General features: G+C 41.9%; 2 protein-coding genes across 2 annotated transcripts in view; one reads left to right on the top strand and one right to left on the bottom strand.

Moving 5' to 3' along the window:
• Positions 1-1,392: 1,392 nt before the first annotated feature.
• LOC117304867 (mannose-binding protein-like) lies at positions 1,393-5,872 on the bottom strand. Its single transcript, XM_033789496.1, has 2 exons — positions 5,621-5,872; positions 1,393-2,733 (listed from the first exon to the last, which is right to left on the bottom strand). Exons 1-2 carry the CDS (start codon positions 5,778-5,780, stop codon positions 2,561-2,563), a joined length of 333 nt encoding a protein of 110 aa, XP_033645387.1. The 5' UTR covers positions 5,781-5,872; the 3' UTR covers positions 1,393-2,560.
• Positions 5,873-8,531: 2,659 nt separating this feature from the next.
• Positions 8,532-15,829, top strand: part of LOC117304763 (serine/threonine-protein kinase CST20-like) — a 29,459-nt gene continuing 22,161 nt past the window's right edge. The window contains exons 1-5 of the mRNA XM_033789369.1: positions 8,532-8,538; positions 10,030-10,200; positions 12,476-12,637; positions 13,413-13,580; positions 14,583-14,753. Coding sequence (XP_033645260.1) covers positions 8,532-8,538; positions 10,030-10,200; positions 12,476-12,637; positions 13,413-13,580; positions 14,583-14,753 — 679 coding nt within the window. The remainder of the gene's footprint in view (positions 8,539-10,029; positions 10,201-12,475; positions 12,638-13,412; positions 13,581-14,582; positions 14,754-15,829) is intronic.

Raw genomic sequence — 15,829 nt, 5'->3', positions numbered from 1 at the left:
TCTGGTAACGGGCCGACCTCACTCTGTAAACGTCTAGGGTCAGAAAATAGACTGGTCCCCTGTCTTTATTGTGCAAAGACTGGCCCCAGTTGTTACATAACCGTAGCCCATGGAGAGCACCCATTATCACCTTGAAATTGGGCGCGCTCACTTTGTAAGAAAAGTTTCGGGGCTGGTACTCGCTCAATATCGTTTTATGTGTGCCTGTCGGAGTCGGGATTGGTTAAGGTTTATTTTCAGAGGTCGGGTTAGTTAGGGGTTATTTTGAGGGGTCGGGGTTGTGAACGGTCGGGGTTTATTTCAAAGAGATGGTGTTGGTTCGGGTTAATTTTTCACACTATTCATTTACAAGGTTGAGTAAAACATGTTTTTTGTGCATAATGTAATTTATTTTGAGCTTGCAGTGCTGAGAGAGTAATTTAAAACATAAATAAATATCACTATATTATTCATATTATTACTTCGATTAAATATTGCTTATCAGTTTTGTCTGAGGGATAGGCTACGTTACGTAATTTTCTCTTCTTGAAAACTTGAGAAGATGGCTCTGTGGGAGCTGGGCCCAATTTCATGGCTCTGCTTACCGCGGAATTCTGCGCTTACGATCACGATTCTCCGCTTACGTGCAAGCGCCGAATTTCTGCGCTAGCCTTGTAAGCGTAGAATCCCTAGTAACGCGGAGTACGCACGGGCAGAAGCCAAAATTCGCCAAACCCGTGAAATACGTTTGCCGTAAGCACGGAATTCCCTGCTTCTCCATAAGCGCCGATTATGTGCTTACGGTAAGCAGAGCCATGAAATTGGGCCCTGGTTTGTTTATTCAATGTAGTGTGCTCTTAAGTAGTCAGTTGCTGAAATATTGAGACTAAACCAACTTGCTCTTTCAGGCAGGACGAACACATTTTCAAAAGTGTTTTCCCCGTAAGATTTTACTGGGCCCAATTTCATGGCTCTGCTTACCGCCGAATTCTGCGCTTGCGATCATTATTCTTCAGAAATTCCATGCTAACCCGTTAAGTAAGCTTGCCGTAAGCGCGGAATCCCTGTTTCCGTAAGCGCTGATTATTTCCTTACGATAAACAGTGCCAGGAAATAGGCCCCTCATAAAGATGTTAAGCAGGGAATTATGCTTAACAAATTTCTTGGCTAAATGCCAGCAATGACGTGGGTACCAGCGCAATGGTAACTGTATTGCGTTCTGGCTGGTAGCCTATTTTTGCTTAGCAAAGTTGTTTTTGTGTGCTTTCAGTTGGGCCGTGCGATGCACAGATTAAAATTTCACACAATCAAAGCTATTAACTTAGGACATTATTTAAAAAACTGTAAATGAAATAATGGAATCTGTGATGAAATAAATAAATTGAATTGAATTGAATTGAATTGAAAACAAAAAGAATGTCTCAACTTATATTTGAAACATTTTCAGAATATTTAATGTAAAAAAAATAACCTTAATGCGAAATCACAAAACCAAACGTCATTCGAGACCATTATCAAGGTGCGGCCATCTTTATATCCCACGTCCATATACCAATGTAACCAAACCGAGACTAGAAGGAGAAATAATCTGGTTTCTTTTTGTACAGTGAATATTAGCATTTAGTACTGTTATTGTATACTAGGAACATGACCAAGACGTTGGCAGTATGATAATAGTCAGAAACTTTAAACCTAAAGTATTTAAGGAAGTCATTCATTCCTGTGATTTTAATGAGAATGTTGGGCATTTAGAAATACAGAATACCTCCAATAATGTATGTCATTATTCTTTTAGATTTTTGGGGTTGAACAAAGAAACCAGGCGTCTTAATTCTTTGAACAACAAGGGGACTTGTTCAGGAGTTTCCTTTTTGATAACGTGGAGTAGATTCTGACAAATGAAATCATTTTAGCTTTGGCTTTCCAACTGAATTAATATTATTGTTTCAAAACGTTTCTGAACAAGGTCAAGTGTTTCCAGTACACGGCGTATACATGGAATGCATATGCTCCATGTTTGAAGAAGTATTTTATTCGTTATGGAGTCAAAAAAAATATATATATATATTGAGATGGCAGCCGGAGAAAAGAGTTTCCGGAAAAGATTAATACAATAATCTGCAAAACCTTCACATAATAAGTGAGCTTCCAAAAGCAACTTTTAAATTATTATTTTGAAATTAATAGGCTTTCTTTCAAGAAAGGAAAACAAAGTTGTTGAACTTCTTTTAAACAATGACGTCATTTCATTCTATCAAAATTGTAAATTTATCGACTGCTAAAGTTATCTTTTACACAATCATGAAATTATTATTATAACCAAATCTAACAGTTTGTTAGCTCTTACTGCACAGTGAACTTTATAGCAAGATTCAAAAAGGTAATAAGCGAAATTGTTCTGAGATAAACTGGACTTTAAATAGTGTTTTGTGCATGAACAACTCTTAAAAAGAGATAATGAACAATTCACTCCAAACTGCAACATTTTGAGAAATTTGAAGGCAATGTGTCCTTTCAAAAAAAAAAAATACTTGCCCAGAATAGAATATTGGGCAACCCTTCGTGGGAGCTACAGTGTTGCTCATACGGAACGCTGACAGATTAAATTGCGTGTTATAAGGTCACAAGGAATATCGTTCCAGCCTGCAGCACGGACTTCAGCGCAATCTTCGTTGTAGTAATTATCTGGCTGATTGTACTCCCATCTCTTGTCCTGCACGTCAATAGTACCTCCATCCAGACACACCCAGGTACCTGAAGCAAGTCAATCAGAAATAAAAAGTTTCGTTACATCAAACGCTTGTAAAGGAAAGTACACATTGTTTTTGTTCGAGCAATAGATTCAAGTTCCCCCCCCCCCCACTAGTAAACTATTTGCATCGCCGCCATCGCACAGTGCTCTAGATTCCACATAGGTTTAGGTATGGGTATAAGCGATTTGCCTCCTAACCACTGAGTATACCAGAGAAAGTTTCAATGCTACAAGAACAAAAAGCAATTCCTGTTCACTCATGAATTAAACAAAAAAATGGTTTAATTAACCATAAAATTCACTCAGCAAACCCAAACTGATCGCATTTGATCATGAATTTATCAAGAAAGGCTAATTCCTGCGCAGCCTATTTTTATACCCTTCACAAAAGTGAGCAGTACTCACCCAGGCATGAATTGTTTTCCTGACTTTTTGGTGTCATACGAAAGTTGAGATCATTAGCTATCCATACACATAAACATTTTTCCCCAGCATCGTATATTTTTTATTCGGCAGCCATTTCAAAAGTGTATAGGTTTTTTTGAGACACCCGGTATATGCCCCGAAAGGACTGGAAAATTAAAACAAATCAACACCATTCCTTAGCTTACAAACTGCTTCGTGACATTCTGCATTAATTTAAAAACATTTCGTGTATGTATTTTTAAGGGACAACCATTTTTTGTATTATAACCTTGTTTTAATTTAGTGTAATTTTCTTTCTAATGGATTATTTTAAGGGATAAACATTTTTTTATTATTAACTTTTTTTTTCATTTAGTGTATTTTTCTGATGGATTAATATTTCCAGTTTTGACTAATTCTTTAGCTTTTCCCTTTCGTCTAAATTTACAGTATACTGTTTTTTTGTTATGTTACTCATTTTAAACTTTTGATGCTCTGTGTTTACGATCAACACATAAATTTTGTTAATTTATTATTTGTTTTATTTGTTATCTTTAATATTTGTAATTGTTTTTTGATTTTTTTTGATTTTTATGTTAGTTTTCAAAAATATAGTTAGTTTTTATTTTATTTAGCTTTTGGCCCTTTTGGCCCTTTTGGCCGCCCATAGAAAACGGGCTCAAAATTTTCACACAAAGGGACTTGGCGTGGACCAGTTAACTGTTATGTGCATGGTATGGGCTGGTGTGCCCGCTATAAACCCAAGCGTGAACCTCATTATTCCCCTTCATATCATGTGCTTTCACGGGGTTAAAATCTTGCGATGAACGCTCTCAGGCATGGCTGTGCCTAAAATACCCAAGTATTCTATATACATGTAATGCCTGCAAGACAGGTATACAAATGTGCTGCCAGTAAATTTAATCAAACCCTTAGACTGATATGTAATCAAAACTAAATCCGATTGCAATCTTACTTTAATGCATTACTTGTGTACTTGAACTCTTGACAAGAACCCATTATTGTTAACACGAATAGAACATCACTGCTAAAAGATCATTGAGCGTCGTTAACATTACCATCCGTACTGATTACCATGATCTCTTTAAATATTAATGTAAATCATAACACTGGACTACGCAAACTGCACCCTGGGGTTGCCACTCCAACATTAAAACTGACAAAATACAGGCATTATCTATACTAAACCTTATGCTGATATACGTATACTGATATCGAACCTAGAATCTAGGCAACAAAACAGTTTTGTAACTCTTGGTACGCATTTGAAATTTCTCAGGGCGGTCCACCCTGTCGCCGTGAGTAATTATTTACAACTGTTCCACAACTTTAGGGTAAAGTCAAATAAAAGTACCGTATACTCCTCACAGTTCATAGGTTGTTAACTCAAAATACCAAACGATACTCTTAACAACTGTTGAGTTAAGGCTGTACCGCACCACAATTCTAAATTCCCGAGGTTCTAATTGAATTTCCCATGCTGCAACGGATCTACAGGACGTCCAGCTGCGGTCATGCCAGAATCGCGACTGATATTACATCAGTCGCCCTCTACGCTGGCAGCGATGCAAATAGCCTATAGTTTTCAATGAACATTCAGTGAACGTTTTATTAAAAAAAAAATGAATTTATGATCATGATTCAGTGAAAACAAACAAAACCAAGGTTATTTGTGCACATTAATAAATACTTTTGACAGTTTCTAGACTCTGATTGGTCAAAACCCGATCACGTGGGTATGTATTAACGGATGGTACTATACCTCATACATATTCACGGTCCGAGCCGGAGGTCCATGCGCTGTTATTTCCTACTAATTCATCGTGGTTTATAATGATTGTGGCTATCAAAACACAAGACGATCATACCGTGGATCTTCAAAACACAATGTCTTCAACTTTGAATTGTCTTGACACCTTTTCAGACGAAAATAATCTTTTGAAGAGTGTTTTTTTATGGAAGGACTTTCTAAATAATGGTTTAAAGTTTTCATTTGAATATAATCTTCTTATTTTGGTGAACACCAATTATTTACTTTAAAAGTAAATAATTATTTCAACATTTAGGCAAGCATTGTCCCATTATACTTCGTTTCTCTTAAATTTTTAGTTGAATTGTAATATCGTTAGTTGGATGATCATGTGTCCCTCGAAAGAAGATTAAGATTTCATTGAAACAATTAGTCTTCGTTCCAGTTGTTTTCTCGTTTTCGATACACACAAGACTTTCAAGATTTGAACGCAGATTTACGTCTCTTGTTAACAATACGATATGCCACAAGCCGCTGCACTTTGGAACTCCCAAAGAGAGGAATGCCAAATATTTCCTCTTACTTTAGATTGTCCTTATTTTACCTGTAGCCCTGAACCGTGTGTGGCATTTTGTTTTTAATTTTGTCAACAAATAAAGTAAACATAAGGACTACATCATAGTTGAACATTATTTCTAGAATTGTGAACAAACCTTCAGTTTGAATGTCGTTGCAACCAATCAAGAACCATTGGCCACTGGACATCGTGTCGAGGTGTTGCATCTCTCCTTCGAATCGAGGGACAACCATCACCCCACCCCACGCAACACAAATCTGCTTTCCCTCTTCCCATGTTACGTCGGCATCATGCATCTTGTAACATTTGTCTTGCCACTGGCTCCAAGTAGGTGGGCATGGCGGTGTACCTCCGGAAGGTGTCCCTCCGGTAGGTGTCCCTCCGGTAGGTGTCCCTCCGGTAGGTGTCCCTCCGGTAGGTGTCCCTCCGGTAGGTGTCCCCCCGGTAGGTGTCCCTCCGGTAGGTGTCCCTCCGGTAGGTGTCCCTCCGGTAGGTGTCCCTCCGGTAGGTGTCCCTCCGGTAGGTGTCCCTCCGGTAGGTGTCCCTCCGGTAGGTGTCCCCCCGGTAGGTGTCCCTCCGGTAGGTGTCCCTCCGGTAGGTGTCCCTCCGGTAGGTGTCCCTCCGGTAGGTGTCCCTCCGGTAGGTGTCCCTCCGGTAGGTGTCCCTCCGGTAGGTGTCCCTCCGGTAGGTGTCCCTCCGGTAGGTGTCCCTCCGGTAGGTGTCCCTCCGGTAGGTGTCCCTCCGGTAGGTGTCCCACCGGTAGGTGTCCCTCCGGTAGGTGTCCCTCCGGTAGGTGTCCCTCCGGTAGGTGTCCCTCCGGTAGGTGTCCCTCCGGTAGGTGTCCCTCCGGTAGGTGTCCCTCCGGTAGGTGTCCCTCCGGTAGGTGTCCCTCCGGTAGGTGTCCCTCCGGTAGGTGTCCCTCCGGTAGGTGTCCCTCCGGTAGGTGTCCCTCCGGTAGGTGTCCCTCCGGTAGGTGTCCCTCCGGTAGGTGTCCCTCCGGTAGGTGTCCCTCCGGTAGGTGTCCCTCCGGTAGGTGTCCCTCCGGTAGGTGTCCCTCCGGTAGGTGTCCCTCCGGTAGGTGTCCCTCCGGTGGGTGTCCCTCCGGTGGGTGTCCCTCCGGTAGGTGTCCCTCCGGTGGGTGTCCCTCCGGTAGGTGTCTCTCCGGTAGGTGTCCCTCCGGTGGGTGTCCCTCCGGTAGGTGTCCCTCCGGTGGGTGTCCCTCCGGTAGGTGTCCCACCGGTGGGTGTCCCTCCGGTAGGTGTCCCTCCGGTAGGTGTCCCTCCGGTAGGTGTCCCTCCGGTAGGTGTCCCTCCGGTGGGTGTCCCTCCGGTAGGTGTCCCTCCGGTAGGTGTCCCTCCGGTAGGTGTCCCTCCGGTAGGTGTCCCTCCGGTAGGTGTCCCTCCGGTAGGTGTCCCTCCGGTAGGTGTCCCTCCGGTAGGTGTCCCTCCGGTAGGTGTCCCTCCGGTAGGTGTCCCTCCGGTAGGTGTCCCTCCGGTAGGTGTCCCTCCAGTAGGTGTCCCTCCGGTAGGTGTCCCTCTAGTAGGGGCCTTCTTCCAACACCGTCCGTTTACAGCAGCGTAGTCTGCCATCGTAAATATACCAACAACACCCAGCAGTTTGCTCGCCAACATTTTGCAGACCATCTCAAAAATACTGTATTACTGCCAGCCAAGTGAGGTACCCAAAAACTAAATAATTATGACAATAAATTACCTTTTTGTTGTATTTGAGTACAAACAGATTACTTCACATTCGAAGGTGATAATTTCCAAAGGAAAAATAAGTGCCTCCTATTAACGGCTACCAATTTGTTTTATGGTGATTGTTTTTCATCATGTTAAAATGAACACAATAGTTTTGAAGTCTTTTATTAAACCTGGCATCAATTGCTCATACTGATTAATTGCCAAGGCGATAGTTTCGGACAGTATCATCTTTAGGCTAATCATTTATATGAAAGAAATGACATGTTTATCGGTTACAAATGAGCGTGGTCTAGGTAACAATGCAACCCCCATCTCTCAACGAATCATCTTCAAAGTAATGATCCTAAAGTATAAAGCGTACCATAAGCAAGCTCCTGGGCCCAATTTCATAGAGCTGCTTAAGCACAAAATGCTTAAGCAAAACAATCCTTGCTTAGTAAAATCAGATTACCGGCCAAGACTCCACTCAATTGTTATGCTAAGTGAACAACAGCTAAATACCAGTCACAATCAATGTATATGACATAAAAATGTTGCCAGTAACATGTGTAAAATAGGCGAACTGTTTTCGTGCTTAAGCAGCTCTATGAAATATGCCCCTGGATATATCACGGACATTCTCGAATTGAGATCTCAACAAAGACATCTTCGTTCGTCTACCTCTTGCTCCCTTTCTGTTGTGCCAAGAACTCGCTATTCAACTTTTGCAGAGAGAACATTTGTTGTATATGGCCCCAATATGTGGAATAAGCTGTCTACCTAGATCAGAAACGCCATCTCACTCACCTCATTCAAGCCTTCAAGGCAGTGGAAACTATTGGCAATTACTCAAAATAATTATTAGCATCAAACCTTACTTGATTACGAGTAATGGGGAGAGGTTGGTAAAATAAAACATTGTGAGAAACAGCTCCCTCTGAAGTGACACAGTTTTCGAGAAAGAAGTAATTTTCCACGAATTTGATTTCGAGACCTCAGATTTAAAACTTGAGGTCTCGAAATCAACCATCTAAACGTACACAACTTCGTGTGACAAGGGTGTTTTTTCTTTCATTATTATCTCGCAACTTCGATGACCGATTGAGCTCAAATTTTCACAGGTTTGTTATTTTATGCATATGTTGAGATACACCAAGTGGGAAGACTGGTCTTTGACAATTACCAATAGTGCCCAGTGTCTTTAAAGCTCACCTGATCCATAAGCAGGCTTACTAACCATTCAACTGTGCCGATCAGCGCCTTAGAACTAAATACAAATCATTATCAATTTTCCCCTCCACAGAGATGACTTGAGCGTAGTGTCAAAAACTAATGACTTAGCAATTATCCAGTTTGACCATTATGTCAGGTAAAAGCCTTCAAAACTGTTGTGTTCATTCTTGTTAAAAATAATCACCATCCATTGAAACCGTTGTCTATCCGTTAACGAGAGGCATGTATTGTTCCCTTATAGTGACTGATCACTTATGAAACCTGAAACAATCTGTCAATGACAACATTAACGAAATGGACGATTATACATAAATAACAAGCCATGGGTATCTATGATTCTAGCAATTTACTGCAAGAGTCTCGAAATTTAAACATCTTTTCAGCGAACTCGAGCGTTAGAGATGGAGTCGAAATAATCAGCAGACCTTATTCGGACATTGATTGAGTGAGCAATAGGTAGACTATGTACTCTGTGGTCACATTCAATGATGAGAGAATGGACCAGTAGGCCTAACCTTGCATTTATCTATAATGCAAGTCAAACAACCCGTAACTATGGAAGTTTTGCACCACCGAACACACCCCAAGCAATACGCTACAGACCTTTGTCAGGCTGCCACCATCTTGGTCATGTTCCCTGTATCCAATAACAACAACGGGTGTTGTAATTCATTGTGCAAAAAGGAACCACACAAATTCTCCTTCCAGCCTCAGTGACATGGATTTATCGGCCCCAGGGGACTGAACATTAATTTTCATCATCCCGCCCCCAAAAGGGAAATAATATGCGTTAGTGTCTCTCCGTGTGATTCTGTGCTCCGTGCCGACGCCCGATGTCTTGACAAAATCCATGCACCCCGCCTTGCGAAAGAAAATTCTTATGGTTTGTCTCGGGCCTTTATCGCACGGCCACGCCCTGCCGGTATTAAACGGCCGTTCCCAGTTGATGGAGCATTCATGCATGGATGTATTTCTGACTATAATTTGTTGATTATCTTGTAGTCGGACCTTGCTGGTGATACTTTGTTGATCTTGTAGTTGATGGGAGATATTTGTGATTGTATCTTATCTTGCATCGGAGGTATTTTTGATTATACCTTGTCATGATCTTGTTGATGGGTGATACTTTGTTGATATTGTAGTTGGTGGGAGGTATTTCTGATTGTACTTTGTTATGATTGTCTTGCAGTTGATGTATTTTTGCTGATGTTTAGTTGATTATCTTGTATGGAGGTATATTTCTGATTATACTTCGTTGATTATATTGTGTAGTATGATGAAGGTATTTCTGATTATAGTTTGTTGATTATAATTATTCTAGTTGATGGAGGTATTTCTGATGATACTTTGTTGATTACCTTGTAGTTGATGATCGGTATTTCTGATTATACGTTGTTGAATTCTTGTTGATGGAGGTATTTCTGATTATACTTTTTTCTTGATAATATTGTAGTTGATGGAGGTATTTCTGATTATACTTTTGATTATCTTGTAGTTGATGATCGGTATTTCTGATTATAAGTTGTTGAATTTCTTGTTAATGAAGGTGTTTCTGATTATACTTTGTTCTTGATAATATTGTAGTGGACGAGGTATTTCTGAATATACTTTGTTGATTATCTTGTAGTTGATGGAGGGTGGACAGACTTTGGTTCGTGGGAGCCCTGTAGCGTCTCTTGTGGAGGGGGTATAACATACAGAAGGAAGAATTGCACTAACCCAACTCCGGCACATGGTGGCGCTAACTGCACCGGTATAAGTGTAGAGAATGCAACATGTGGAGATGTCATCTGTCCTGGTGAGTGATTTTGTGCGGTGCATTTTTATCATTGTAGTCTCACAGTGCGTTAATAATGAGCAGTAATAAGCTAAATTATTTATCTCATTTATCATAATCTCTCAGTCACTGAAGAACCGTATGTGGTAGGTCCATACATTCCCACATTCCCCCAGTGCAATTGACTTTGTTGAGTTGAATTAGATTTATTTATAGAGCCCCACAGGATAACTTTCCGTATGGCGCCACCACTTTTTCACTAATTTTTACAAAAAGGGATATATCATTGAGGTAAATAAGATACTATATTATTTCATATCGAATGAAAAAGTGGTGGCGCCATACGGAAACTTTTCCAGTATAGGATTCTATCTACATTTATTCAAAAATTACACAATTTGACAACAAATCCATGCCATATGTACTGTAGTAGGTAGTGTAGTGTAATGTAGGTACTTGTTTTTTTACCACGCATGATCCACATTTGCGATTTAAGCATAGCTTTACCAATGGCCTTGTGAGTGAAAGAGCCAATAATCAAGTCATTTTTTAACCTGTGTAAAGTGTGGCCAAATAATGCTCCTTGCTAGACCAAGAAATTTTAGAACTATGATGAGGACTGAGGTTCGTTCCGTTATCGCCTCCATGAACAATGCTTGAGGGCAACATGTTCTCTTGATTTATGAATAATTATTAGGCATACCTTTTCAAGTTCCTTGATCAATTTCAATAATTATTCAAATTTTGTGCAGGTAGTTCTAAGTTATATATTGTGCCGCCAAAGTAGCGCACTATAAGCTTAATCAATCACAAGAACCATCTTCTTCTTCTTCCTTGTCGAGTACAGCCTTCAATTGATTGAAGATGTACGCACTGGGTGGGTTGACTTGGGCAACAGGAATTTGTGTCAGATGCAGATAGAATTATGTACAGGTGCGAGTAAAAAAGCTGGAGATGAGGTTACTTCAATCGGGGGTCCCTTAACACCAGTTTGAAGGCGTCAAGGGACGGGTACGCCGCAGGATCAACTGGGAGGTTGTTCCGGTCCCGGATGGTGCTTTGGAAGTAAGAGCTGGCGTACGCTGAAGAGCTGGTATGTGGGATTGTGACACAGGAGCCATGACCTCTTGTTGATGTGGTTGAATGTGTCAGATGGATGCTCCAGGGGATGTCGACCAGGTTAAATCTTATTTTGTACACCATTTGAAGGCGACTTTGATGACGGCGTTCCTGTAGAGAAGGCCATTCGAGGTGGTCTAGCATGGCGGTAACACTGCTTGTTCTTCTGTAATCTCCCATGACAAATCGAGCTGAGCTTCGTTGGACTTGCTCTAGCTTCTTTATGTTATGCTGTGTGTGGGGATCCCATGAAGTTGCTGCGTATTCGACGGATGGTCGAATAAAGGTGGTATAGACAGCTTCTTTGATTTTCTGGCTGCTGTGGCTCAGATTGCGGGAGAAGAAGGCCTTGGTGCTAGTGGCTCTTTTTGAGATGTTGTCAACATGGGTGTTGAAGCTTAGCTTCGGATCAAGGTGGATTCCTAGGTATTTGGTAGAGTTGACAGCCACCAAGGTATGCCCGTGAGTGGTGTAAGAGGTAGGGACAAGGTTCCGCTTGTTGGTAACTCTAACAACTTGACACTTTAATGCATTGCAGCGTATCAGCCATTTCATTTCCCAGTCTTGGAAGGCGTCGATATCCTTCTGGAGGCTGATGGCATCGTCGGTTGTAGAGATGTGTCTGTAAACAACACTGTCGTCTGCAAATAGCCTGCACGTAGTTGTTGAGCTTGAGAGACAGTCAGGCAGGTCATTAATGTACACTAGGAAGAGTAGAGGGCAGAGTACGCTGCCTTGTGGGACTCAAGATGTGACGCTAGTTTCGCTGCTCTGCTGACCATCGACGAGAACATTGACTGCGGGAGAGTGGAGGAAGTCTGTAATCCATTCCAGTGTCTTACCTCTTACACCGTAATGATGGACTTTCTTCAGCAGGTGCCGATGAGACACTTTGTCGAATGCCTTCTCAAAGTCCAGCAGTACCACATTCGATTTGCGACTTGGTGTCCAACCCCTTAGCAAGGTCGTCCAGCATGCAGATTACCCATTTACCAATATTGGTGGAGAGAAGCAATTATACTAGTTAAGTGTCTTGAACCCACACTCTGCTGAGCAGAAAGCAGCAGACCTTGAGTTCGGTGCTCTTAACCACTCGGTCACTTACTAAGCACGTTTTTAACGTCTTCCCTTTAACAAACTCAGCTCATCCAGAGCCATTTATTTTCTTTACTGACAGTTGATGGTGGTTGGGGAGCCTGGGGAGGATGGACTCTTTGTAATACAGACTGTTATAAGTATCGGTATCGTACATGTGACAACCCTGTACCCAAGTATGGTGGTAAGGAGTGCCCTGGAGACAGCCGTAAAACTGCAGCATGCAGCCTCGTGGTATGCCCTGGTAAGTCAAGTCTTGGTCATTGTATGTTTTGTCGTGTTGTCATTTGATGCGTTTGATAAGCTTCCCTGGGTCAAACCCGCGGTGCTCACTCGGGTGAGCCTCTGACAAGAGCTAATCGAACGATCACACTCACCCTCTCGTGGTGACATCATACACCTCCGGCCAGCCCCAAGTGACCCACTCCACAAGCAGGGCACTGGGGACTGACCCGGGTGAGCCCCTGGAATTACTTTAAAGCTATTTGAACGCACCGGGGGCAGACCGGGGTTGACCCAGGTAAGCTAATCGAACGCATCCTTTATTAGAGATAGAGAGGTTTCGCATGTCTACGGATACACATACAGATACAGATTCTTCGACACGTATTGAATTTTGCACACACGTTAGCTACGGATACAGGAGCTCATACACGCTATGAGGAAATGTTTTTTAAGAAAAAGGGACAAAAACTTACCAGAGCCAAGACTAATAAGCTCACGAATTGAACACAGACCATGGCTTGTCCATTTGTAAAGTGTTGCCATAATAGTACTAAGTACTTCTTTTAGTTATTGAGTAGACTTGTTGACAAGTTGTTTAATAAAACGCTGGAATCTAAGTCTAGGTGGGAATTTGCACGGTAGAATTACACCAAAGCCAGTCTTGGTTACTTTCCACGCGGCAGAAGAAAACGCCCGATGGGAACTAACATGGCTTAAGTTAAGAGTTATGACACCCCATTGGACTTGTCAAGTTTGTACGATACCAAGTCTTTTTCTTCCTTGTTCTGTTATAGTTGATGGGCAGTGGAGTGCATGGAATGAGCATTCCTGTGATCAGACATGCAGGGGGCGAAAAACCAGACGCTGTACCAATCCTCCACCGGTAAGAGGTGGCCAGCCATGTGAAGGCGCTCATGAAGAGATATATGGGACCTGCAGAGGCTTTGACTGCGTTCACAATGGTACGTTAAATCAATGAGGCAATACCACGTCTAACACTGACACTAAACCCAACACTAACACTAACCCGATACCAGTCCTTTGATAACAAGCCATGTGAAGGAGTTCATGAAGAGATGGGACCTGCCAAGGCTTTGACTGCATTCACAATGGTACGATCATTAAATGAGGCAATGAGAGACTTTTTGAAAGCTCTGTCACTAGAGGGCAGCAGACCTACCAGGTAAGGGTGCACAACTCCTATAGAAAACAATGGTAAATGCTAAAACTTCAAAAATACTCAAAAAATATTTAGAAGTCTCTCAGCCTCTTGAAAATTAAATCAGATACATTGTCATACAACTAAACTTCAGATTTCTTCTCAAGTTTTGGTAGGTCAGCATATAGGATTTTTTGCTAATTACCCTAGAAGAAATTTACTCCCCAAAACTCATGCACACCGCTTGTTATCCTTGGGGAACTCGTGTCTAGTACGTCCTGTTCCAGAACAGTATGGCAATGTGTTATGAAAAACAAAATGCAGTTTGGCTAAATCTAAAATACAAAATCAAAAACATGCAAAATACAAGGTATTTGCTGTCAGTGACCGTCACTCATGCTTCTCCTATTCCTAAGTTGTTGACATTACCTGGTGATTGGCAGTCTAAAGTTTCCCATACTACATCAAACCCTGACACTAACACTAACCCTCCGCCAGTCCTTTGGTAACAAGCCATGTGAAGGAGTTCATGAAGGGCTCCGCCTCGTGAAATGGAACAGTCCAAATTTTACCTTAAAATATATATAATATTCCTCCCATTCCACTCTGAGCCACTCATTATTTGTATACTATCAATCTCTCCCCATTACTCATTACCAAGTAAGGTTTTATGCTAGTAATTATTTTGAGTTAACCAATAGTGTCCACTGCCTTTAACAGTAACGTTCCACCCGTCTCGGCCATGGCACCCTGAATTGTTGATAAATTGTATAAAATTGATTTGATGTATTGATTTGTGTTGAAGGTGAGTGGTCCGACTGGACACCTTGGAGTGAATGTAGTAAGACTTGTTCAAGAGGGAACCAGACTAGAGTAAGGACGTGTACCAATCCAAGACCAAGGAATGGTGGTAAACCCTGCCCAGAAGATGACGAGACGGAACAGTTCCAAAGCTGCTTCAAACAAACATGTCCAGGTAAAAGTCAACTTTGGGTTTCCAGTGCCGAGGGAAGGTGCACAGTGGGTGCGTTCGATTAGCTTCCCCGTGTCGACCCAGGTGTGTGCTCATTCGGGTGAGCCCTGACAAGAGCTAATGGAACGATCACACTCGCCCTCTCGTGATGACGCCATGCGCCTCGGGCCAGCCCCAAGTGATCCGTTCCACAAGCAGGGCACTGGGGGCTGACCCGGGGTGAGCCCCTGGAATGACGTCAAAGATATACGAATGAACTGGGGGCACACTTGGATCGACCCGGGGAAGCTAATCGAATGCACCTAATGTTGATTTTTCTTGTATCACTTCGCAAAATTCTACATAATTTGTTTTATTTGCTACTCAAAATTGCCGTTCAGTGTAAACAAAACGGGTGCACCTATTTTGCTATTAGTAAATTGCAGACAAATCATTTTTGTGTGTACATTTATTCCAATACTTGTTCATGTCCAGGTAAAATCAACAAATTAAACAAAAGCAAACTGTGGAGATCAAGTGGAAAGAGAGGCTGTTTAATTTTTGTGTTATGTGTCGCATAAAATGTATCAAAGGTCTTTCAGACACAGTACTAAAGTCGGTTTAACTCATGGTTCAACCCGGTCGAGTTCAACTCTGTGTGTCTGAACTGTAGTAAAGTCAGACCGAACCGAGTTCAACCCACAAAAGATAGACCGTCCAGCGAGGGGGTTTATCTTAAGACCGCTTCGGGTTTATCTTTGAACATTTTGTGTGGACAGAATAAAAAAGACCACATCCGGTTTAACTCACAACAGACGACCCATTGACCTTCGTAATCATTACGTAAACACACGGTGACCAATGAACAGGACAATAAACAGGATTTTAGAGTAACAGGGTCGCGTTTGCTTTGACCGATTAAAACCTAAGATAAACCGTATCAGGTTTAACTCAGTGCTGTCTGAACACGAGGGAACAACTTTTTACAACCACCTCGAAAGTTAAACCCGTTCGGGTCTAACTTAGTAGGCTGTCTGAACATACCCAATGCCACTGAAAACTAAACTATCAGTTAAATTATTTTGCTAAATTTTACAAAA

The sequence above is a fragment of the Asterias rubens genome, chromosome 21 (genome assembly GCF_902459465.1).
Source record: "Asterias rubens chromosome 21, eAstRub1.3, whole genome shotgun sequence".
In the NCBI taxonomy this organism is placed as follows: Eukaryota; Metazoa; Echinodermata; class Asteroidea; order Forcipulatida; family Asteriidae; genus Asterias; species Asterias rubens.
Note: the sequence above shows the minus strand (reverse complement) of the source record. Positions and strands in the feature narration are given on the sequence as shown.